Genomic DNA, 26,084 nt, shown 5'->3' with positions numbered 1-26,084 from the left:
ATCTTCCCTCATTCAGCCTAAGTGCATGATTTCTTAAGTCAGTGCTCCATGGACCTTTGCTCAAGTTGCCAGTGCATTTTGAAATTTAATGCTTTAAATTAATTGAAGAGCAAATCCCCTGAATAAGGTAGTCCCCTATTCAAATCCTTGATGGCCTTTCAGATCCTGAAGGAAAAACTCAAGCCCTTTAATTAGGAGCTCAGAGTCCTTGCAGACTGGTTCAAAGTGAACTCTCTTCATGCCTGCCAAAGCCTGAGCCTGATGACCTGGCTTCACAGCTCCCCTCCCTCTCACCTCCTTGTCCAACTCAGAGGATCGAGGTCCTGGTGAGATTTTTTTAAAGGTGTGTGTGTGTATTTGTGTGTGCGCGCACATGCACTTGCCATCTGAGTATGAGTGTAGATGCCTGTTGAGGCCAGAGAGGGTACTGGATTTCCTGAAGCTGGAGTTGGGTGTGGGGGACTGAACTCAGGTCCTCAGGAAGAGCAGCAAGTGCTCCTAACTGCTGAGCATCTCGCCAGCCTCCTGGTGACTTCCGAAGCCTCCCTTCACATGTTGCCACTTCTGACAAAATCATCCTGAGTGACCCACCTGATAAGAACGTTCCCGTCTTGCCTCTAAGTCTCATAAACTGCACTTTCCTCTGGGGATGCACACAAACTCGGGTTAGGTTTTATATACGTATAAGCACATATGTGCCTGTGGTATGTAAGCCCCTGTTGGTAAATAGGAAATACTAAGCTCTAACAGTCTCCTGAGCACTCTCAGAGTGCACTGGGTCAGCACCCAGGCCCGTGTTGTCACAGGTCACCTCTGCAGCAGCCTCCACAGCTCCCTGCTCCCCCTGCTCCGGGCATCGAAGCATCTTCCCCAGTGCTCTGCCCCGGCCTTTAGCACAACTTTCAAACTGCTATGCTCTCATGCTAGAGATGAGATGTGCAACCCCAGCATGAACTTCGGGGTCGCCCTCAGGCCAGCTTTTCTCAATTCCCTGTCCTGTAACCCATTTAACTCCACTGACAACCACTTGCCTTAATGCTATGAATTCTCCCCAACACAGGGAGTAAGGTAGGTTTTAATAACCATTTCACGTACTCTGGTAGAATTACAACTGGGGCCTCTTCCCAATGAGCTATGGTAGATAATTACCTCGGCCATTCTTACAGCATTTGCAGTGTTACAGGGGACACTCATATATGATTTCATATCAACTGTTGGTAGAAACTGTGGCTTTTGAATAAGATATCTCTATGAGGGAGCTAACAAGGTTACTTAGAGTTGGAAGAAATGAAATATAACAGAAGCAAAGAACAAGCAGAAAGGGTGGGGGAGGGGCGGGGATTTTCTTGTGGCTATGGACTTCAGAAGTGAACTCTGTCAGCAGATGCACATGCCAATCGGTGGGAACCTGAGCTGGAGGCTCCTCTGAAGGGCTAATGCAGCATTCTTGGAGTAACTTGGGTCCCTTGACAACTGTGCTGATAGATGCTAGAGCTTGAGGTCCTAAGTATGGAGGGGCTTCTAGAAGAATGAGTCTGATTCAGGAGCTGCGAAGGCTGGAGACTGTGAGGATTCTAACGGTCTTGAAGAAAGACACGCATGACACACTCAAGTGTGATTGCTGGCAACTGACAGAATGGTTTAGAGTGGTCCTGCTGTCCCAACCGTCAGAGCTTGGCTTTCAATCCTGCCCTTGGCAGGTGACATAGTGGGGCCAGTGGAAGCATTTGGTCTCTGCTGGGTTGGGTTTAATTCTTTCTAATCAAGTATTATGGCAGCACAAAGTTATTACCTAGAGAAACACAGTGGTGTTTCCTTGGAGCTTGTTTGCATTCATGTGACTGCAGACAGTTAACCATTTAGTCCACATAGGGACCTGGCTTCCAGAGCTTAAGGCCAGCCATATTTTTCAGGCCCTTCCAGCCATTACAAATTGAGTGAGTAGCATCCCGAATTAATTCACTGGGTGACCTGAGTTTGAACTAATTCAATTCCCACAGTGCAAAAGGAGGTGACTGGCTTCCAGCTGCTGTCCTTGTATCTCCAACAAAGTCCCCTAAATAGGCCCAGGCAGGAAGTGGGGATGGAGGCTGGGGTGGCCTTCTGCTCAGAGGCACACTCACCTCTCCACCATGTGAGTCTGGTCTAGTGAGAGCCCATCGATGGCTGTGCACTCAGGACACTTGAACTTCTTTCTGGGGGTTACCTGCCGAGGAAAGCAGAACACACCTCGCTGTCAATGGCCAGGACTAGAAAGCCATGGCATGATGCCACCGTGCAGGCCTCTGTGCGGCGAGCAGGGCGCCTTGTGCACCCGTGCATGTATGCGCACATGTACATGCGCACACACACCTCAGCATTCCTCCATTCAATCTGGGCTGCCTCGGCCAACGACAGAACTCCCAAAGGCCCAATAAAAGCGGCTTGGAGGGCTTACGCCTTCTGTAACTGGAAAGAAGTCGTGATGACAAGCTCCTTAATTCCTGTTTAATGACTGTTTTCTCACTGCCAAGGTCCTTGTATAAACACCATTTGTTCTTGCAGTCATGAGGGCGATGAAATACAGCCTCCCACAACTTGCAGCCTAACCTTAGTTCCAACAGGCAGTCTTTTGCCTTCCCCTGTGAAGGCCCAGGGCTGGGGCAGCACTTCTCCTGGAGATGCCAGCTCACTCTCAATTCCCTTGGTCAGGAAGAAACTAACCAGCCCTCACCCCGAGGCTCCATTTCCTTGACTCCTCTTAACCCCATCCCCAAATGGAGAGTCTTGGTGCTCATTCCAGCAAACAAAGCCAGGGGAAGCTGCTGTGGAGATGGATACCAAAGGATAGGAGGATGAAAACAGGAACCAGGGCAAAGTCAAGACTCACAGACTCCACCCACAGTAAGTGGCGAAGGCTAAACACGTGTTAAAAAAAGAAGTTCAAGGTCTGGGGTCCCTGAACAGCAGCCCTCACAATTTATACTCCTCCATTTTTCTTGGACTCTGTTGCCCTCTGAGTCACTGTGGGACATGATGGGGGACTCGGTGAGATGTTGTTCATGTTCACAGCCAAGGATGTTCATGTTCACACTCCAAGGATGGTGACTGACACCAGCAGTCCAGAAACCCCTAGGACTGCCTGATTTCACATGGAGTTCTAATCCAGGAGGTAAGGATGGTTCTGACTATATAAATGGGCTTCCATTACTGAGCTGGAACTTGGGCTCTGATTTGAACAAATAGAGTTTCAAAAATAAACCTTTTTAGACCCAAATAGTATGTGGGTTGGCTCTTAGTATGTTAAGGCAAAGGTGCTTCAAAACACTGGTAGTTGGATCTTTCAAACCAAGGATCGGGACAACTGCACAATCATTACTCTCTTCAGAGACATCAGCAGCTACTTCTAATTCCTCGAGCTTCTCAGAGCCAGGGAACAACTCTCTTGAGTCCCAGAGAGCCAAGGAAGGGGATGGCACAGACTCTTACCTTGATGACAGCTTTTCCTGTGACATTGGCCACCAGGAAATTCATGGCAATATCTTCACAGTTCATGTGAGCGTCTACCCAGTTCTTGATGTCCCCAGGCATTTTGTAGGTATACAGGTAATTAAAATACTGTCACGTGAGACAAAAATGAAGACATATACACGTAGGAATTTTTTTGGCTGGCATTTATAGGGACAAGATTAATCATAAGACTTTACTGGTGGGAAGGACAAAAGAAAAGAAAGTGGCCAGTTCTTTTAAAATGGGCTGGTAAGATGGCTCACAGTAAGAGCACTTACTGCCAAGGCTGCTGTGCACTAAGCACACACACATACTCACACACAAACATACATACAGAGAGTGAAAAAAATAAATGGTAGGTATGTGCCTTTTTTTAAATTAAGATTTGCTTTAATGGAGACTCTTGGGTAAACGACAAGAGCAGATGGACTGTACCAAATGTAGTGAGCTCATTTTCCTAGGAGTCCCCTATTAAGTGAAAACATTCAAATAAATACAAGGTAGAAAGCTTTAGTTATGAATATTACATGAAACAGATCAGAGGTGTGTCATAAAACAAATATTTCCATTGTCTTCCTATTAATACAGAGTGTGAGCCAAACATGTAAGTGGTATGAGAACACCCCAGCAGGTCTTTCTGTGGGCCACGCAATGAGCTAAGAGGGAAGGCATGTGCTTTTAGCAGCAGAACAAGAGCACGGCAAACCTGAAAGTTCCATACGCTCCATGAGTGAACTAGAAATTAATGGGTCAAAAATAATTAGCCAGGTGTGGAGGTGTGTTCCACCAGTCCCAGTACTTGTGAGTCTGAGGCAGGAAGATTGTGAGTTCAAAGCCAGCCTGGAGACCTAGCAAGATCCTGCCTGCAAAAACAAATTCATAAACAGACAAGAATGTACACCATTATGATAAACTCCCGAAGTTATAAACGGTAGGCCACTTTGTTTTACTAAGACTGAAACTTACGTCTTGACCTATCATCTCAGGAGAATGGGAACAAAAAAGTGGGAATAGCAGTGATGAGCTGACACCAGCAGAGCAGCCAAGGAGCTGCACCGTGTTCTACAGTGCTCTATGCATCAGCTCTTCCTGCTGACAATAGATGAGTTATTCTTTTTAGCTCAAACCTCTGCTTCCAGAGAGAATGCCAGAGCTGGGCTAAATACTCGAAAACTAAAAGCATAGTCCACCACATTGTCCTAAGTGTGTATACACACACACACACACACACACACACACACACATACACACACGTCAAGGGGCTGGGGTCAAGAGAAGCTATTGCTCTCGCAGAGGACCTGGGTTCGCTTCTCAGCACCCTCAGCATGTGGCTCACAACTGCCTGTAGCTACAGCTCCAAGGGACCCAACACCCCTGGCTCTGCAGGGACCTGTGCTCATACACATATAACCCTGTCCCCTCACATCTACATAATTAGAAATAATAAAAGTAAGTATTTTTGTTTGTTTGTTCTTTGCTTTTCAAGACAGGGTTTTTATTTGTAGCCCTGGCTGTCCTGGTACTAGATCTGTAGACCTCAACCTCGGAAAGGAAAATCTTAAAAAGAGGTCAAACCCATGAGGTGCTGATTGTCAGAGCACACGTAAGGAACTGCCAGCTTACATAGCAAGATTGATTTTATTCAACAAAACAGCTAATTTTCTAAATGTACTGTTATGCAAAGGAGGCCAAGATGGCCAGTTTGATGTCTTTGTTGGCACTGACAATATAGGAATCTAAAAACAAAAACAAACAAACAAACAAACAAACAAACAAAAACCACCCATGGAATCACTCCCTCTGATGTAATTTTGCCTTTAGGAACCTACCATAATGCCTATAACCACAAAGCTATAAAGACAATATAAACCGCTACTTAAGCATTAGATATTAGCATCTTCTAAAATGAGAAAAGTTAAATACCCAATGGTAGAGAAATACATGTAATTGAAGGAACAGTAACACAGTGGCTTATCACAAAATAACTGTTTTCGAAGAAAGATTAATGACATGAGGAAACACCATTAACAGCGAGACGGTAGGCAGATGAGAATGTGTACAACCGTCTAGGTGTGTGTGTGCGGAGGGAAGCATCTCACAACCACACTGCCTCTAAGTGACACAAGGACAGCGACTTTCCCTCACCTTGGTGATCGGAATTTTTGGCGCTTCTATATTTAGGAGGGGTACCATACAACACAGCTTTTCTAGGCTTTCTAGGTAAACCCTTTTTCCTAAACAAAGCTCCGCCTCCAGAAAATTAAACAAGCGAATCAAACAGGCTCCGCAAGCACATGTGCCCACACCCCTTACCTTGTGATAGAAAGCTGCACCCGTGAGCACCATGGACACCTCATTGGTCCATTCAGACTCATACTTCCACTTGTTCATCTCATGGTCCCAGAGATGCAGGCGGCCTGGGTAGCCCACCAGCCGGTCAGGAAATTCCCGCCAGACCTAGGGACAGAAACACACCAATAAGCCATCCCTGGCTCAGATGACCTCTGGTACTGAGCTTCCCAGACTGGCCTCAGTAGACCACATGGGCCTCTGAGGACTCCACTGAGCAGGTGCCAGTGTTCTACCAGAGTTCAGAGACACAAGGGTTTTGATTTCTTCTAGAATGTCATGTGCGTACTTGGCCCTTTTAAGTCCTGTGGAAGAAGGGCTTGCTGAGTATTGCCTATGCCAGCCAGACATGAAACTGGATGCCTTGCCCTCCTTTGCACAACATACATTTAGAGAATTGAACTCAGCTGTTTGATGAATAAAATGAATCTCACTGTGTGAACTCTGGGCGGGGTCTGGTAGGGTGGCACTTCCCTGTGCGGCCTGAGAATCAGCACTTGATGACCTGATGCCCTGGAGCGTCCTGGTAATGACAGCTGATTTCTCTCTTTGGGAAGGTCCTCGGTGATGATGCTCTGGGTGAACAGAACACGGTATCCTAGACACCCATGAGACACTTCTGGCACTTTCTCCCATGTGATTTGGTTTGACCTTTAGATCCAAGGAGGGGGCTGAGGGGATGCTCAAGTGCCTGCCTTGCACACCTCAGGATCTTGAGATCCCTAAAACCTATGTAGGGAAAAAGCAGGTACACAGTGTCCCCTTTGAGCCACAGCAGAGAGGGCGGTGACAGGCAGACCCCTAAATTTCTTTGGCCAGCTGGCCTACCTAAATCGATGGGTTTCAGGCTCAAGGTCAAAACTTATCTCAAAGAACTAGGTGAAACTGATCAAGGGAAGACAGCAATTTGACTTCGGACACTTACACCTGCGCATACACGTGCACACAAGCACACTAACCAGTACACATGGGACCAAGTGAGATGGCCTGCTGGGAAATCACCTCCTGCCAAGCCTGATGACCCTAGGACTCACATGACACCAGGAGACAAGCGACTCCCGTAAGCTGTCCTCTGACCTCCCCATGCTCACCGTGGCACAGCCACAATAAATGCATAATGGAGTGAAAGTCTGCACTACTCCCCCAGTTCCCACCCCCCACACATAAAGAGCTCATTTAAGCAGGCCCGATTTTGCTGCCCTGCTTGTCACGCTTCTCTGTCTCCTAGGCTGGCTCAGCCTGTAGTAGAGGTCTAAAGGATGGTACCCTCTTACTTTCTCATCTTGTGCCATCACTTTAAATCCTAGCTCTAGTTTCATGACCTCATGTCTGTTCAGCCTTGCAAACCACTAAGATGCCAAACATTGTTTAGGTTATCTCCACCTGGGTAATTAGAGGGTCTCACTAAGCTGTGCAGTGTGATACTCTGAGTGAGACACGGCCACTACCCTGTGAGCTGAACAGCTGTGATTACCTGACCAGTCCCTCACCAGACCAGCCTGTTGAAGAGAATCAGGGACGGGGAAGGTCGGCATACTTTCCCCTGAGATTCCAGCCACCTCCTATCTCCTATAAGGCCCTCCCCCAGCTGCCTGCAATCCTTCCCAGGCTGCATGTGGTCTCAGGAGGTGCTTCTGTATATAGGAGGTGGAAAGTCACTGAAGGGGACTTCACCTTAATACTGTTTTGGGGAAGTGGGCATCCATGTTGGGGTGGGACTTTTCTGCAATGCAGCTTTTGGGGGTCACTCATGTGCCTGTAAGTAATTCCAATAAAACTGTCAGTTCAGCCAGCTGGACTTGTGTAGAAGTGTTCCTTCAGTTTGTCACTGGTCCCCTGTCTAGGATGATGTTTACAGGAAAAGCTAACAACATTAACAGTGGCCCAAACAAAACTCAATCCCATAGCCCAGGAAGATCCCTCAAGCTTCTCTACCTCAGTCACTCGCCCTCCAGCTCCTCAAGCATGCAGCCTTCATCCCCCTTTCTGGATCAATTACAAAGTCCTGCTGGCTACCTCTAGCTACCACCCCTGCCACTCCCTGGAGCTCCAATCAGAGCCCGTGACAGCCACTTCTTCATCTCCATGCTGCACCTCCTGTCCTTCCACACAGTAACTTGCCCAGCATTTCTAACAGAATCAGTCTAGAAGGACAAGTATTCTGCACCATTCAGCCACTAGGCTTTGTTCTATTGTTTCATGAATATCTTTATTACACGTTTCTCTAGAGAAGCAATGCAGTCCTGTTCCAGAGTGATAAGCAGGTTTCCCACAATGCAACGACACTGAGCCTAAGGAGGGCATGTGGATGCCATTCTCCAGGGCACAGCCAGGGTGTTGGCAGCTACTTCCCTCCTCTGAGCTCCTGCAGCTCTCCTAAGAGAACCACATCAAGTTCAGGAGAGGAGAAGCCTGAGTCAAGTTTTGTCAGGGCCATGTCCCACTGCCACCTGTTGCCAAAGATCCTTCCCTGACTGTCCCTGGCTTTTGGTGCTTGGTTACCAGTTGTTTTGTCTTTTCCTGGCCAATATATGCATCAATTTAGACCTCCATTCCCATGGGACCAAGTCCCTCACTCAAGTATGTCTATCTAGTTCTTGTTATACACTGACTCCAATCTTGACAGTCCAGGGCCTGCCCTGGTAGCTTCATTTTAACGTGGGCACCTCTGAAAGGCCCATTACCAAATAAAGTCACACTCTGAGGTACTGAGGGTCACAACTCAAACATCCTTTATGGGGGGACACATTTCAACCCCTATTATCTCCTGGAAACCTTTGAGATGCCACCTCTAAAACGAACAGAAATGTCTTCCTATTTCACCAAGAAAATACCAGAGTATCTGCCTGCTAAGGACCCACCTCCACACCATCTTTAACATGCTCTCCTTTGTGCTCTGTGATCATGACTGGACCCCAAGCCCTTTGCATCTGCTGTGTCTTCTGGAACATTTTCCCACCTTCAAAAGGCTGGCTCCTTATCATCAATTGTGCCTCTCATTAAGCATCAACATCCTCAATAGGACTCTTAGCTTCCCATATCAGACAAATGTCACCCACACCCAGCCCCCCTGTCACATACTTGCAACTCCCTGCTTTTCTTTATCAAATGTTCACTTGTGCTATCACTTTAGTTAGCAATTATTTAATTCTCTCTAGGAGAGTTCCCACTGGATTAAGGCAGAGACTCTTACTCACTGTGGTATCAAAACATGAAGAACAGCAGCAAGCACACCACAACACTCCACACTTGCTGCTAAGGGCACAACGGGGCTGGAAAGGGAAGGGAGAGAGAATCCTTCATTTTCATCACAGCCAGAGGAGTGCATACAACCGTGGAAGGAGGACGACATCCCACACCAGCAGTGGCTGGTGTCAGCGACAAACATGAGGGTCCCAAGTGTGATAGGCACAGGAGCAGTCTCCCACACCAAGTCACATGTTCAAACTGCTTTTCCAGAAGCTGGGGAGGGATATTTGCTGAGCCATTACACTGTTTCTGCCAAGGCTTCCTTGAACATCTCTAGGTTTTATGGACCATCTAACCTGCACTGTAGGCATGTCACCTGGGGTGATGAGGAGAGCTAACCCTGGTGTGACCTGACAGGGCTCTCAGACTCACAGGCTTGTCCTCATTAACACCATGTTGTAACCAACAGAGCTAATGGGCTACAGGGATCATCCTAATAGCTGTAGACATGAATCCATGTCAGACATTCCGGCGGCTGTGTGAGCTGCTGCTGTGTGCTCTTTCTGTGTGAATGAAGTGCGTATTTCAGCAGACTAAAATAGTATGATGCTATTATGGTTTTATAGAGGCACGCCAGAAACAGTAGTTTAAGCCATAACTTCTGTCTGTGGGCCAGGACAGACCTTTTTTCCTTGGCACCCTGCTGGCCAATCTGCCTCAGTGGACCCTAGCACGCCTGAAGCCCCTCTCCCCCCCCATACACAACTAAGCAGCTGGAATGGTAAGATGTAGGGCTGTGTCCAACTCTGCCTGCACTGCTGAGGATGGCAGTTGCCTTTCCTGTTGACTTGGAATTAACACTGCTCTATACTCAAATCAAAGGAAGGCAAGTCATCTCCTTCTTTAAAGCAGCTCTCCCCTGCCTCAACAGCAGGCTTCATCCAACATCATTTTCATCTCCTTTTCATTATTATCGTTATGATTATCTGCTTAGTTTTAGGGTCAAATGCTGTTAAGGTTTCAACAAGAGATCCTTCCTGTTGGCCTGCATCACTTATTAGCCTTCCCCCCGGGATGTAATCCATGACATCGAGTCACAGACTGCCACACTACAATGTGCTGTAAGGCACAGAGGTGTCCTGAGTCTGGGGTTCCTTTGGAGCCTTTCCTGAGTGCTGCTCTTTCTGGGCTCCTCTGTCCTTGTCTTACTCCAGCAGCTGGATCCAATCAAGACGCCATCCTTGTCACTTCATCTATAACTCTGCAGCTGACTACGGGATCAAAACGAAGCGAAGCGGAAAGGGATGGCCCTCACTAATAGGCCAGTGTAGAACCAAGCTGATTATGCACACGGGGAAACATTTTCCCAGCCACAGCAGCAACAGTGCCCACTCCACACCCCTCTCCTAGGCGAGCGCCCCATTCCAAGTCCACTACTTGTCTCTTCTGGGGTCAGAACTTTTGCATCTGCAGAATGGAACTCTGAGGCCCACCTCTCTCATTCTGGCAGAGATGGTTCCCATTCCAGTCCAGTCACAGGCCTTCTAAACAGCACCCTCGTGGATATTTAACAGTACAGCCCTGAGGATCAAAGCCTGCCATAATCTGCACTTTCTAGCCAAACGCAGCTCACAGATACAGAATATCCCTGCAGTTGCTACTTTCATGCTCTTAGCCCCCAAACACCTCCTACCTAATCAGAGAGATTTTCTATCCTCAGGATTCACAGATGCAATTATCTCAGCCATTTTCTACTTTCTTTAAAACAAAACAACTCCTCAAAACAAAAAGCTATGAGGTCTTCTGTGGCTTCCTAGAGGATAAGTTGAAACACTTTTATCTGTGTTTCAGTCTCAAGAGGCAGCCTAACTGGACCCTCGAATCCATAGACACTGCACAGGGGCACATGACCAAGGAGATTGCTGCCTCACTGGCCCACTCAGCATGACCTGTTTCTGTCTGCCATCTGGATTAGGTGGCTGCTAATGTCCTGTAGGCCAAGGTCTTCTATGTTCTTTCCTCCTCGTAGACTTTTCTAGGAATGACTCCATCCAGTGTCATCTGTTTCAGGCTGCAGGGTTCTGAACAGACTGGCCTGCACCAGTGAACTTTGCTAAATGCCATATACATTAGGGCAGCCCATAAATGTTCCTGAGGAGAGGATGCTGTGCTGCTTTCTGAGGCAGCCTGGGGTGCAGCCAACCTCAGGAATTAGAGAAAGATACAGCCGCACATGGTGTCCATCTGGAGGTGCAGTCATGACACCAGCATCAAAACAGCCGTTCTCCAGAGTAGCAGCTATCATCTCCCCCTCCAAAGGTACACTTCCACAGAAACACTGCCACTGGACTAAAGGGATGACACAAGTTTCAGGATGACTGGGACAAAAGTGCATGAAGAGGAGGCAAGGAAGGCCACACATGATGGTGCTTGCCTATAACCCCAGCACTTAGGAGGCAAAGATTAGCCTGTGCTACACAGCAAGTTCCATGTCTATCCTGAAAAAGGAAGTAGCACAGGCTAACACACAGTGTGTATGTGTACGAGCATGGTTCCAAGGGGTGCCACAGTGGGCAACGGTTTATTGTTTTTCCTTGCATACAACTTCTGAGTTGTCTCAACTACTAAGAATCACAATGGCACAGAACTCTATGAACTAGCTCAAACCCTGTGGTCCCATGCTTGGGTGAGCCAAGGCAGAGCTGAAAGGAGTCAGCAACATGCAAAGGTCTTTAATGAGCAGCCTCTTTCCCTCAGGCTCTGTTCTGTATGCTGCCCAGATGTGGACGAGGTAGCTGGCTGGCTTCCACTGAGAAGCCAGTTACAGGATTCACTCAGTGTGTGTGCGTGTGTGCGTGTATCCATGAATGCATACATGGAGGCCAGAATATTGGGTGTCTTTCTGAGACAGAGTTTCTCTATGAACCTGGAACATGGCTGGTGGCCAGTAAGCCCCAACAACTGTGTTTCTGCCTCTCCTCCAGTGCTGGGGTTGTGGGCATGTGTGTGGTCCACCTTGCTTTTTATATGGCTGCTGAGAATCTAACTTGGTTCCTCAAGTTTGGCTAGTGTCCTTCTCCACTGGGCCTTCTCTCTAGGCCCCAAACCCACCTTATATTTTCAGCTTCCTGAGGTGAAGTGCAAAAAGGGCAGTAGGGTTTCACTATTAGCTCGAGCTCTGCATCGAAACAGCGGATTGTCAAGAGATGGCTCTGTGGAAAGCTGAGAGCCTTAGTTCAAGCCAAGGGTACAACTGAATGCTGACTGGAGATATCTACAATAAGGAAACCCGTTTGTCACCTAGAGCTTCCTAATACTGACTGGCAGTGGCATATGCAAGCGAAAACAGTGTTTCAAGACCAAACTGTGAGATTACCTCAGTCTGCCTGAGGAACCCTTTCAAGACATAGCAGAGTTCTGTTTAAACTCAACCAATCAGGAAGCCTAGAAGCATGGGGACTGCCCAGGTTTTGGCAACACTCTCCTCTGTTCCAGTGGTGGGGGGTAAGGCTTTGGTACTAGGTATAGGATGTGTGCTCCTTTTGAGTGGCTTCCTTAGGCTAAGGGTAGTGCTGAAGGCTCAGGGATGGGTGCCCACGGTGGGCACAGGATTTTGTGTGCCATTCCATCTCTCAGTGGTGGCCACTACCAAAAAGGCATTTCTGGGAGAGGTGGCTTGGAGACACCTGCCTCATCCTTGCATTGATATCCACTCACCTACAGGTTCAAGAAGACCCATACTGGGTAACTGAAGCTGTGAGGCCCTGTCCAAGCTGTCTCTGGGATCTGCGGCCTTCAAGAACATCTGGAAGGGAGAGGTCATTTGTCTAGTTACTTATCTGTTCCTTCCACAGGTGAAAAAACTGAGCTGCAGAGGAAGTGGCCTTCCAAGGCTATTCGGGTAGGTTGAGCCTACGTGGATCCAAGGTCCTAAAACAGCTGCATTCATCAAGCATTCCAGCTCCCCAGCATTCTAAAAAGCACTCATCCCCTACCTGGGACTGAGGCTAGTCTCCATCATTCAAAACACCAGGGCTCTTCAGCCTATGTGCCAGTGACAGGTACTGTGAGAGCTATAGCGCCCATGATCATTCAGGTGGACATCAGAGCACAGCTGGGGGTCGGGGAGGCAGGGAACATGGCTGGCCTTTGGCTCCCATCAGCACTTCATCTTCCTAAGGCAGAAGCTTCATTGTGAATGTGGTTTCCATTTAGAATCAGCAGTATAGCTGATGCTATGCTCATGCTATGAAGAGAGAAAGCCCCTTCAGCTGTGTGCAAGCCACAGCACATCTGAGCGCCTCCTGCAGTCTCAGATTCTATGAGGCACTGAGGCAGAGGAGGAAGCACAAGGCTGGAGCAGCTGAATGAAAGATTGAACCTGAGCCTCTTCTTCATAAGGCAATGAATCTCTTCTGAGAGACAATAGGAGAAGAAGAAGAGGGTGTGAGTGAGGGGCAGGGAGGAAGGTCAGAATGGGGTGTGCTCAAGCTAGTTCTGTGCCCTCAAGACCACTGTCCCACCCCCACCCCAGCACTTTTTTTTTTTTTTTTTTTTTTAAATTTCCAGAGCCTTAGCTCCAGTCACATTATTTCTGGCCTGGTCTCAGAAGACTGACTATTCAGTGAAGTTAAAATCACAATGAGCAGGCAAATGGCTGTTTCCTAAATCCTGCAAAGTGAGGAAAGGCAGACTGCTTCCACTCAGTGGGTGGTTTCAGTGGACGGTGACTGATGCTTCGGAGTTCCGAACAGACTTTGGTGAGGCTCAGTCTGAGTGGCTGTGGACCAGGGGCCAGAGCTCTGTGCAGCAGAGTGAGTGAGCTGTGCTACCTCCAGCAGCTTAGAGGGTGGCTCCCATCATTTGGGTTAGGGAGGCTGGCAAAAGCATGCAAACTGCTGAGCCCTGCCTGATTTCAAAGCACAAAGGAACTTCCAAAATGGTCCCTTCTGGAGCACTCTCACCACTCTGCCTGCTCGCTGTTCAGTCTTGATACACAATTAACCATCAGAGACCCTCCATACCAACCTATGTCTCACCTACTTCCAAACAATGATTCAGGGTGGTTTTCAGAAAAAAGACAAAACTAAATGGAATGCAAACCATTGACCAGAGGTTCTCCATAGCATTAAAAAAAAAAAAAAAACTCTGGAGTTGGTGAGGTGGCACATATGGGTGATGCCTGCACCTGGGAGGTGGGGCAGCACAGTCATAAGTTTGAGGCCAGCCTAGGCTACATAATCACAGCCTATCACAAACACACAAGAAAATGGTACCCCCACACCAAAAAAAAATATCTGGATCTGTTCAATCTAGCTTCAAAGTATCAGTCACAGGCTCAGGAGAAAGCTTAGCTGGTAATGTGCTTGGCATTAAAGCATGGGGACTTGAGTTCAGTCCCCAGTGTTCATGATGTAAGAAGCCAGGTGTGGTGGTGTGTGCTTGTTACCCTAGCACAGAGAGGCTGGGGCATGCGGATCTCTGCAGCCCACTGGCCACCTAGAAGAAAGGAGTACTGGGTCAATTCAAGGCCAGTGAAGAGAATGTCTCAGTAAAACAAAATTGATGGCTTTTGAGACATGACACTTGAGATTGGCCTACTATTACACACACACACACACAGAGAGAGAGAGAGAGAGAGAGAGAGAGAGAGAGAGAGAGAGAGAGAGGTATGACTATGAGCCAGAAACCAAACTCAGGTCCTCTGGAAAAACAGCAAGTGCCTTAATTGTGGAGCCATCTCCAGCTCCTCCCATTACTTTTTATGAAGCATCTCTCTCTCTCTCTCTCTCTCTGTGTGTGTGTGTGTGTACATGTGTATGCATATGCATGTAGCCAGAGGTTAGGCATCCTCCTTATCTGCTGAGGTCCACCTTATTCCCTGAGACAGGAGCTTTCACTGAAGCTGAAGCTTATGGATTCGGTTAGGCTGGCTGGCCAGAGAGCTCTAGGGATCTTCCTGCCTCTGCTTCTCTGGCTCTGGGATTCCAAGTATGTGCCCAGCTTTCATACAGGTGCTGAGACAGATCTTAGTGATCTCAGGTCTTCACACCTTTACGGTGAGCACTTTAGCCACTGCGCCTTCTTCCCGCCCTGGCTGTTGCTATGTTGTAATGTTAGACCTTTTAAAGGAACGTTGCACATGCCATCACATTTCCTCTGCATCGTCCTGTGGGCTTGTTGCCTGTGAATCCTTCTTGGTAGGAAGTCTGTTCATGCGCCCCTCTTTCTGGCTAGATGGCTGGGATTTTACTGCTGACTTCTGAAGAGTCTTTGTATGTCTGATGTTTACTTCTTTGTCGAACATGTGGTTCACAAATATTTTCTCTAGTCTGTAGCTTGTCTTTTCATCTTCTTTACAATGTCTTTTAAGGAGTAAAATATTTTTATTTTGAAAAGGCCCAATTTACCAATTTGTCCTTTTATGAACTAACCTTTCGTTGTCAAGCTCAGATCTCTTTGCAAACTCCTAGAATCTGAACCCCAACCCCCACCCTGAACCCAATTTTGTCCTTTACATTTAAGTATGTGGCTTGCTTTCAGCTAATTTTGTAGAGGGTGTAAAGTTTAAGTCAAACCTCTGCTTGTGGAGGCCCCGACTTTCCAGAACTGTCTCTGAAAGGCTCTGCCTCTTCTTGGAACTGCACTTGTACCTTTTGTCAAAATCCAGCCTGCCCCAGGTGGGTCTTGGAGCATCCCATACTTCAGGGAGAGGGTACAAAATAAGGCATGCATCTTGTTGACATGAGCCTTGCAGGAGAAAGCGAGTAGCATGTCCACTAGGAAGTGAGGGTTTGGGAAAAGGGCTGAGGGAGTTACCAGGGTAGCAATGGGACTTGTGAATTGGGGACAGAGAAGCAGAGACATGAAGTTTTGAGGGTTTCATTCTAAAGGAGGAAAGTTTAATTACAAAGTTAGGATGGAGCTTCCCATTGCTCACAGCCAGGCAAGTATAGCTTGTTTCTTCTAGGCCATTTGTTTACCGGCCACTAGGTAAAAGACCAACACTACTGCACAGGGAGTAAGGAAACATTTCACTTCAACAGTTCTATTCACAGCATATCAATTCAATATCTAAACCTTAACTGCAGTCAGTCTGTAAGTATTTACTGGGTAACTACTATGAGCCAAGAGTCTAGGCAGAGCGCTGTTGAAAGAGGCACCACAATCCCTGTTGAAAGGACCACATTACTGCCACGGTTTGTTTATCATCAAGCCTAGCATCTCTGCTGCACATGTGGTTGGTGGCTCTAGCTGTGAGAAGTGACCTCTTCTTTCCCCAGCAAGAGCCGAGTGTCAATGTGTGATTATGACCTCCGCCCAAACCCTCATATCTTCAGCCCAACCCAAAGCTAGTGGGGAACCAAGAAATATTACTTTCAAAGGTTGCCAAGTCTTGATCGAAACCAGCCAGCAGACAGTAGCAAATACACAGCAACCATGATTAATGAGAACCCTAGGCACCAATTTCCAGGAAGCGAGAAATAAATATGATCTGAGAAGTAAGCTGAACATATCAGGCAGGAGCTCTCATCTTGCTTCCTAAAGATTCGTTCCACAGTTGGGCCATCTTCAAGGGGAGGGACCATTTTGACTCTTTCAGTGTTTTCTTCTTCCCTTCACATGGTATCTGGTGTGACAGGGATCACAGCCTGTCTTAGATCCAGAACCTGGCCAGCTACAGCTGTATGCTCTGACAATGCATGGTGTGGTCTCATGTTTGGGAAGCCCCATGTAGCTTTCCTGGGAGCTCTAGACGCTGCTCTCATGGGGAGATGGGCAACTTAGGACCCAGTGCTGCCGCTTTCATCTCCCCTGTCCCTGCACCACATCCTGCCCACCTATCTGGGCTTAGCATCTTTATCAAGGCAGACAAGCAATCCTGGAAGAGAAGTCCCTCCCACCTGGAAAACACTGCCAGAGTCTGCAGCTCTGAACTGCAGAAGTGCCAGAGTTCCCCATGATCAATGTCAATGGGATAACCGGCAGACGTGGGACAGTAACCCTTGGACACATGGATCTGCTCAGGGTTGTGTGTCACCGCAGAGAGCCCCCTCTCAATCAGGTGGGGGTGTTTGTGTAGCACCGGACAGGCAACAGCTATTTAAAATGGCCTTCCCACCCTGTGAGCATTAGTTGTTGAGGCCCAGGTACCCAGGGAAGGGCCAGAGCTGCCGAGCTGCCTCACCAGCCCTGCCCAGCATTCACTAAGCTGCCTCCCTTATGAGTGTGTGGGAAGGAGACGCCTAGGCCGGGGAGACCTGCAGTAAAAGCACAGGCCTTCCTCCTTGGGACAGGGACAGCCCCCCAATGATGCTTCATTAATGGTTATGTAAACACATCTGAACTTGCTTTCACTGGCTCAGTGGGAAGACAGTGCCACTCCACTATGATTCCCATCTGGGTGCTTTTCCAAACGGTTGCCTGTTATTTCAATGTTCAGCATACATATTCCATTTCCTTCCCTTAATATTTGTTTTACTTTTTCTCCAGTGGGGCCTGGGTGCGTCAGAAGGGCTTGGCAAGGTCAAGCCACGCCACAGTGTCTCTCAGCACCTCCTCGGCTTCTGGCTTGCCTCTGGATCTTCTTTCAGCAGTGCTCACAGCCTTGGCGGCACACAGGGGCTGTTTTTCCTCCTATCTCATGAGGCCTGCAGGTGTAAATCAATGCAAGCTGGGGATAAGACAGGGCGAACAGGTCTACAGGCTGCACACCAGGAGGGGGAGATACTGTGGAAAGGACAGATCTTCCAAAACAATGACTCCCCTCAGAGCACTGTCTTCCCCTGTCTGCCAGGGGTGTCCCTCAGGTGGGACCACTCGGGCATTCAGTCTGCTTAAGAGGGTGACAGCAACTCTTAGGGCATTTTAAGAAAAGTAGCAATCAGAGGTGAAAGATAATCAGACACCAGACAGATGCCTTTTTCAATATAGTACTGATACTATATCCAGGCTCAGGAAAAGGATTCAGGGTGGGCTCCTGTAACTGTCACTATTACCAGGAAGAAGATAACTGTTCTCCATCCAACCAATCACTACTGGCTAGACCCTGAAAAAGCCCAGGAATCTGAGGCAGCTAAGAGCCAAGACCTGGAAATCTCAGGTGCTGATTCTCCTCAAAGCCTAATCTCCAGTTCCCAGATGACTCACCCACTGTAGAGCATGCCTTGCTGCCTGAGTTCCTTGGGGAGGCAGAAGAAAAAGGTCTACTCACCTGAGTGTTCTAGCTGGTCTACCTGGCTGACAGACTAAAGAAAACTTCTGTCAAGGCCATCTTGGGAGTTATCTGGGGTTACTTACAGGAACATGAACAACTTACTAACAGCTGCAATGCTGAGAAGTCCCACCCACCCAGGCAACTTCCCACCTCCTGCAATTTCTAATATCAGAGACCATGGCAGCTAAGGCAGGGCATGGTGACCTCAGTCTCAGGGGACAGTCTTGTGACTCCCTACTCCTCCATAAGGAGGAGATATTCTCGTCACCTCCACAGACTGCAAGCAGCTTCGTTGCTCTGTTTAACTTGCGGATATGAGCGTGGAACAAGCTGTGTGGGTCATCACAGCCACCCTGTTTGTTGATGGTGACTGTCACATCCAGCTAAGAAGAAATGGCCTCTATTTCAAGTCCTTCATGGATGTCCCTGTATTTGTTCCAGTTATATAAAAAGTAAGTTTTATAGGGCCCTAGATAACTCAAAGGGTAAGCTGCCCACAGTCCACAGCAGGATGTACAAGAAAAATCTTTGTTATAGAGTCTCCTGGATCTCCAACTAGGATTGGAGTTCCTAGGGAGGTAAACAGTTACTTCCAAACCTGAATATAGGTTTGGAGGACCATGTGTCTGACCGAAACGAGTTTGAGATTAATTTATTCTCAGACCCAGCATCTGTGGGACCCTCCTGGACAGACCGACACTCTGGTTGGATCAACACCATGATAGAGAGATCATACTTTAATTTTTCATTATCACTTCACTTTTAAAGGCAGTGACAATGGAATCTAGTTCTAGAGTGGGCTGTTTCCATCTGTAGCCATTATAATGAGAGGGAAAACCCAGAATGTATTTGGAACTGCAGATTGTACCCTCTGTCCTGCTGTACCTGGTTATATTTTACTAATTTTTTTTAAACATAACATCACACCTTCTCTGATAAATTCAATTAGCCAAGCCACCCATCACTCATTAAATCCATGCTCTAGACCCAGAGGTCCTGTTCTTCTCCTGGGCTTGCCCATCATTCCAACACTCAGTCTCTAGATTTTCACCACCTGGATCTCACTTGCATTCCTGTCTCCAGTCTCTGTTGCCACAAATTTATCCTGGGATCAACTTCTTTTTACACATCTCCCAGGAGACTCATCAATTAGCCTCAGAGTCTGTCCATCCCTCCCTCAGCTGACCGTCTACTGCCTCAATAACCTAACATCCACGGTTGACAAAACTGCCAAGCCCGCCTCACAGCCCACACTCACGCTCACTTTGGAGCCTTCATCTAGATGACTCCTGTATCAAGAAATCCTACTTGGAGAAGGTGCTATGAGAAAAGAATGGAGTAAACCATGAAGTTTTGCTGTCCTCCATATTTTTTTTTTAAACATGTACTTGCCATTACCTTAGGCAGCTTTGAAAAAAAAAATGTAACTAAGTTCTCACAATTTATTAGCACCCATGAGGTTTGAGTAGTCTCTGCCACCTACGGATGCTGGGCATCGACACCCATGCCTGACAGCACACAGCTGCTCTGTTCCTTCCCACTCCCGCATGAAGCCCTAACTCTATATTTATAGCCAACATCATTAGCCAAGAGCATTTCACCTCTCTCAGGTGAAAAATGTCCAAAACTTAAGTGCCACTAATAATTTTTTATGGTTGGGAATGTGGATCAAAGTATGAAAGGAAAAATAAATCCACAGGTCCGCACACTCAGCCAAGTCTCCACGGCTCATTTTCAACCACATGTTTTAAACTGTCTCTTAGAGGCAGGGGAGGGGAGAAGAATAAGTTGCTTTTTATTTCCCTGCTTTTTAGTGTCTGAAATAAAAGCAGATGGACTTGGGGGGCGGAATCAAACATCCAAGTAACATTATACACTGCTACTGTTCCCCCAGGAGTCACTCGCAAATGAGTATCAAGAACCGAATAGATACTTTCCTGGTAAAATACATAAACAGATAAATAAATTATCCCAGGCTGAAAAGAATCTCCCATCTGGTAGCTCACTAGAGCTTGTCAAACAAGTCAGAAACACGCAGGGCCAGGGAGGATCATTCCCAGCTCCTGACTTCAGGGCTGCAGCGGGAAGGGAAAGTTTCCCAGGGCCCTTTGTCTTCCAAGAGGGAAAGTGACCCCACTGAGACAGGCAAACGACCCATGCTTTCTTCCAAGGAAATGATTGCCTCTAGCACTGGATTCAAATGTCTGTGTACTCAGGTCACAGGACTGCAAGGAAAACTGGCCCGGCCTCATGCCCCAGCCTTTATTCTTCTACAGGGCAAAGAGTTCCACACTCTGTGTGCTTTTAACACCTTAAAAATGTAAATTGACCTCTCTGTAGCTCTCCAAGTCCTTGGCAGCAAAGCATGTAGGGATAGAGTGGTCTCTGAGGTCCCTTCACATTCTCACCGTCTTTCTTCTGAGCAGAACTAGAAAAGCTAACACGGCACATGACATACACAGATCTGAGCCTCTCACGTGATCAGCTGGGAGGCCAGGACTGGCCACAAGTGGTATAAGCAGCCTCCTCTGTGTGTTTTATGTCACTTATTTGTGATGAGATTTGGCAAAGGCCAGACAGAGCACCGCAGGGCTCTACAATCTTCCTCTTGGGAAGGGATTGCAGAGTTCACACTTAGTTTCTAAGCTAATAGTACAAAGACACTGCCCTCCTCACTGACCTTGTGTGACTCTTTCTTGTGTCTTTGGGAAGTGTGTGCTCTATGAACTGGCCTGTAATCTCTGCCCTATACCTCCTAAACATGGTGTGAAGCTTCCTTCATGATAGTCTATGTCAATGAAGCATGTGTTGCCTGAGAGTGCTCTCTTGCTTGTGAAAATAATACAACTCTGGGCCTGGGTCTGCATGCGACGCCTGAGCAGAGGCACTGTTAGAATGGTGAACAAAGTAGGCTCCGGCCCACCTCAGTCTGCTCTGACTCTAATATAACCTGGGTACCCTCCTCTTAATATCCAGCTGATGTGCTACTGTGTGCTACTGGTCTGTGTGTCACAGGATACACATACACATACACACACACACACACACAAACACACACAGAAATAAAGCTTTCAGAACACACCTGAAAAAGCAATCAAACAGAAATTTCAGTGCATATATCAGAAAAAAAGTCAACAGTAAAACCATGATCTACACTATCAAGCCAAAAACTAGAAAACGGACAGCAACTCAAATTCACTAATGCAAAGCATGAAATCAGTCCAGAGGACTGGTTAGCAGGAACAAAACTTAAGAGAATGCCCAACAGAGCCAAGTCAATTCTCTGGAAGAACCATGACATTAACAGGTCTAACAAGGAGTCTGAGCAGAGTCCAGAACACACCTGCCTTGCTGCATCAGGAGTGGAGGCTGCAGGACTATGAGCTTGAGGACAGCTTAGGCTAAGCCCAAGTCCCTCTGAGAAGAGGGGAGAAGGAAAGAAATGACCGATATTAACAGTAAAAGATACACTATTCCACATTCTAGAAGCTATTGTACATTTACAGAATCTATCAAAACAAACATCCGGAAGCTGAGAAAGTCTAGCTGATACTGGACACATTAGGAAAGGTAAAGCGGTGAGGGTAAAGTGAGTGAGCGCAGGAAGGGGAGGAAGAACCACCATTGTCAATGAGGTCTCTGCCCACGCTATACATGCAGGGTCGAGCAAGGCACCTCTGTATGAGCTTCTTCTGTATATGTGCTTGTGTAGATGGGCACACTAATTTTTCAGACATTGCTTTCTGAGACCCACTTGAATAGAGAAGTACCGCTATGATACATTCAGCTTGTGTAATTTATATACAATTGTCTCACGCTAAGTTTTGGAAATTGCCAGCTCTATTTCTTCAGATACTTTTAATCCCATTTTTCTCCTTCTGAATCTCCAATGAATGGCACTGTTAAATATTTTGTGACTAGCCCTCAGGTCTGATAGGTTCCTTAAGGCTCAATTCTTTTTTTGTGTGTGTTTGGTTGGTTGATTTGTTTTTTTTTTTTTTTTTCAACCTATCTGCTTTTGTTTTCCTTAATGCTTATTACTGGTTCCTTCCCAAACCTCCATTCTCCTACAAAGCCCATACACTGTTTAATGCAGGAGTATGTAATTTCAGTTCCATCATTTCTACTTTGATCTTCTTTATATCTTTTTTCTTTGCTGAGGGTTCTTGTTTTCCCTCATTTCACCTGCACATGCTGCTCACCAATCTTTCTGCAATAGCTGTTTTAAATGTTCCTAAACAGCTTCATCCCCTGAGTGCTGACACCCCTCTACTAACTTTTCTCATTATAGTTACATTTTTCCTGCATAATAAAAAGAAATTTTTTTAAGAAACATTCTCAGCATTTCACTTGCCTTTGTTTCTTTTTCCTGCTGCTGTGATAAAAGCAACTTAAGAGAGAAAGGATTCATTTGGCTTACAATTTCAAGTTACAGTCCATGTGGGGAGGTCACAGCAGCAGGAATATGAGAGAACTGATCACATTACACCCATAGAAAGCAATGAATTAATGCATGCAGACAAGGGGATCCCTGGAGCTTACTAGCCGGCAATCCAGAGAAATAACTGGGTTCTTGGCTGAACAGGAGACCCTATCTATAAATAAGATGAGAGTGAGTCAAGAAAACTTGCAGTGCTGACCTTTGACCTCTGTATCCACGTGTACCCACACACCCACATCCACACATACATACACGTGCACTTACCCAAAACATGTACACGTGTAAACACACACACACATCTTTGATGTAATGTATTCTGTAAGTTACGTCTATAAAGTTTAATATCAATTTTAAAAGGTTTTCTTAAAAGTCTGTTAATGACTGACCTCTGCACTCACAACTCTTCAAAGTTTAGCTGGCTTTCATTCTCATATGTTACCTAACAATGCCTGAAAGCACATGTAAAGGGAGAAGGATTTATTTTTGTTTCACAGTTTCTGGGATTTCAGACTATGGTTTTATGACCCCATGAGCTAAGGTAATGTCACAGCCAGAGAAACAAAAGGTAGAGAGAAGCAGCAGGTATAGGAGCTCCTTGGGAACATGCCAAGTGACCCACTTCCTTCACCCAGGTTCCATCTCCCTAAAAAACCCACAAACTCAAAAACAGCATCTCCAGCTAGGAACCAAGTGTCTACACTACAGCCTACAGATCCACTTCACACTCAGCCAGAATATTCTGCCCCAGGGCCCCAAAGGCTCATGGCCATCTCATAATATGGATGGCCATATTATGAGACCAGGCCATCTCCTGGTCCACCTCCAGGAGTCCCCAAAGTCTAAACAGTTCCAACATTTTTTTTTTGTGGCACTAACTTTTATTCTGCAAAATATGACCTTGTATATGCACAAAACCATGGAAGGATATATAAGATGACTTGCTTTTTTGGGGGGATCAGTATTTGTAAACCAGAGACAGGGATGACATTCGCCTTTTTTACTCATCTCCTGCAATGTTTGTAAGACTTTCGCAGACATCTCAAGAAGTACTTAGTAACACAGTAAGTACAACAGCACTGGTAAAGCTGTTTATTATTATTCTCTTTGTTGTTAAAAGACCCGCAGTGTTCCCACTTGTCATCTTTCCCTTTTGTCTTTCTGGATACCATTTCTCGAAAGCTGGCCAGGATCTTATTCTCTCTTTCGCCTCTTTCTTGGTTAAAGGATGCAAGAGTTCTTTTCTCATCAGCACTGTAAATCTGGTTCTCCTTACGCAGCCTTAGAGCCTCCGTTTGTTGATGCCTGCTGCCACTCATGACGTAACCTGAACATTCAAATGAGGCAATGTCTTCTCTTTGTGGGATCTGCTTTCCAGGCTTTACATAGTCAGCCATAGCTGCACCTTCACCTTGAAGCAAGGTGTAGCCAGAATTTAAAGGTTTCTCATCTTGAGAGGTATGTATTACAGGGGCTTCTGGGCCCATTAAATCCGGGCTATCTGCACTCACCAACTGCTCCTTCCATGTGTAAGCTTTGCAGCTTATATCACTGCATTCTTATTTACTCCTCTTCTTCTTGAGTTGTTTTGCCTGGTGTTTTTCTTCTCTTTCTTCTTGGTTTTAACTTTCTTTTTATCACTACCAGAGCTAGAATGAATTGAACTGCTGTCATCACAATGCTTTCTATGCTTCCTTTTGGAGGGCTTTTTCTTTCTCTTTTTCCTTGGTGAATGACTGATCTTTGTCCTTTTTTTCTTCACTGGTGAAATCTGAACTGCTGCTCTTCTGATTCTTCACCTCATCTTCAGCTGCTGTATGTTCATCAGAATCTGGGTCAGGAAACTCAGGTGACAACCCCCAAACCTCAGGCACTCCCAGCTCTCCAATCTGCCCTCTTTCCTTCAGCCTCCTCGCCTATAGCTCCCCGCCTTTTCCTTCTCCTAGCCCTCCACCCACAAGCGGCCTCCCACATAGTGGTGGTGATAGCGGTACCCACCACAGATGGAAGAGAAGTTCGAGGAGGCAAATGTGCGGATCCCCAGCAGTGGCGGTCGACGGGATGCACTGGGAGGGCACCCTCCGCACCCAGCAGAGGCTGGAAACCCTTGGGACTGCTGAGGTGAGGGTCAAAACCTCCTCCCTGAGGGGATCACCTAGTAGGCAACCCCGACGGTGGGCTCTCCTACTCATGTCGTCATTTCTGAGAGCCCAGAGTGTCTTCATTAGGATCAGGATACAGGTGACATGGGCCAACTTCAAACAGACAACATGGCGGTTACTCAAGAAGTCACAACATGGAGAGGCTCAACGTTGTTTAAAAGTTCAAAGTCTTCTCTGCCGCTCAAGGCAAACTCTTAGTCATGAGCTGCTTGCTGTAAAGCAAACAGTTACAATGACACAGAATAAACACTCCTGTCACATAGAGATGGGAAGCAGCATGGAAGGATCAAAGCTAGATGCAAAAAGGCAAGCACCAGGTTCCGTGGTTCCTCATCTCCTACCCTGGATATGTGGCAGCAGGAGGTACACTCCAATAGGTTTGCTACTTCTACCATGCTGCTATTTGCATCCCCCATTGCCCTTGTCCTACTTATTGCCTACGGCTTTCCTAGGCAGATGTCCTCTGCCCCTGGTAACTTCAACACCCTTGAGTCTCTACATCTATTTTAGTATCACACTCACAGCTACTTACAATGCTCTCTTAGCAGCTGCCAGCTGGAATACCAAACCAGCTACTGGCCTTATGGGCATTCTTTTGAAATACTGGTTGGTGCAAACCTCCCCACTTTGCACTCTGCATCCTTGTAAAACCAGCATCAGGTAGACAACACCAAGGTCTTCCACTTCTCTAGGTAGCCCCGTTTAAGGTGCCCTGCAGGTATGCTCTTGTTAAAGGAAAGTCTTTTAAATGAGTTTACAATTCTGTACCTTGGAACCTTGGAGGGCTAAGGTCTGGCCAATTCCTGAGATGCCCTCAGGGTATCTTTCTATTGTCCATCCACAAAGAGCTTGGCTTCTTCCTAATGATCCTAATATCTCTAGCAACTACACCCTTCTTGTCTGCAACTGTTCCTTTTCTGGCCAGACTGCAAAGTGTTTCTGGAGTCTCCTGAATAGTGCTACCTCAAGATCCAGCTATACCACTCCTATGCATATATCCAAAACATGCTCAACTATACAACAAGGACATTTGCTCAACCATGTTTATAGCAGCTCTGTTTGTAATAGCCAGAATCTGGAAACAACCTAGATGTCCCTCAAAAGAATAGATACAGAAAGTATACAAAGGAATACCAAGGAATAGATACATAATAGAACACTACTCAGCAATTAAAAACAAGGAAATCATGAAATTTGCAGGCAAATGGTGGGAACGAGAAAAAAAAAAATCATCCTGAGT

General features: G+C 46.8%; 1 protein-coding gene and 1 pseudogene across 1 annotated transcript in view; both read right to left on the bottom strand.

Annotated features, from left to right (window-relative positions):
* Positions 1-26,084, bottom strand: part of Ext2 (exostosin glycosyltransferase 2) — a 139,729-nt gene that overhangs the window by 4,922 nt on the left and 108,723 nt on the right. The window contains exons 11-13 of the mRNA XM_055600055.1: positions 5,803-5,946; positions 3,469-3,597; positions 2,124-2,206 (exon numbers count right to left, since the gene is read on the bottom strand). Coding sequence (XP_055456030.1) covers positions 2,124-2,206; positions 3,469-3,597; positions 5,803-5,946 — 356 coding nt within the window. The remainder of the gene's footprint in view (positions 1-2,123; positions 2,207-3,468; positions 3,598-5,802; positions 5,947-26,084) is intronic.
* On the bottom strand, positions 23,687-25,260 carry LOC129674873 (NKAP-like protein; annotated as a pseudogene).

The sequence above is a fragment of the Psammomys obesus genome, unplaced genomic scaffold (genome assembly GCF_907164565.1).
Source record: "Psammomys obesus unplaced genomic scaffold, mPsaObe1.curated_primary_1811, whole genome shotgun sequence".
In the NCBI taxonomy this organism is placed as follows: Eukaryota; Metazoa; Chordata; class Mammalia; order Rodentia; family Muridae; genus Psammomys; species Psammomys obesus.
The sequence above is the reverse complement of the archived record's forward strand: the minus strand, read 5'-3'. Positions and strand labels throughout refer to the sequence as shown.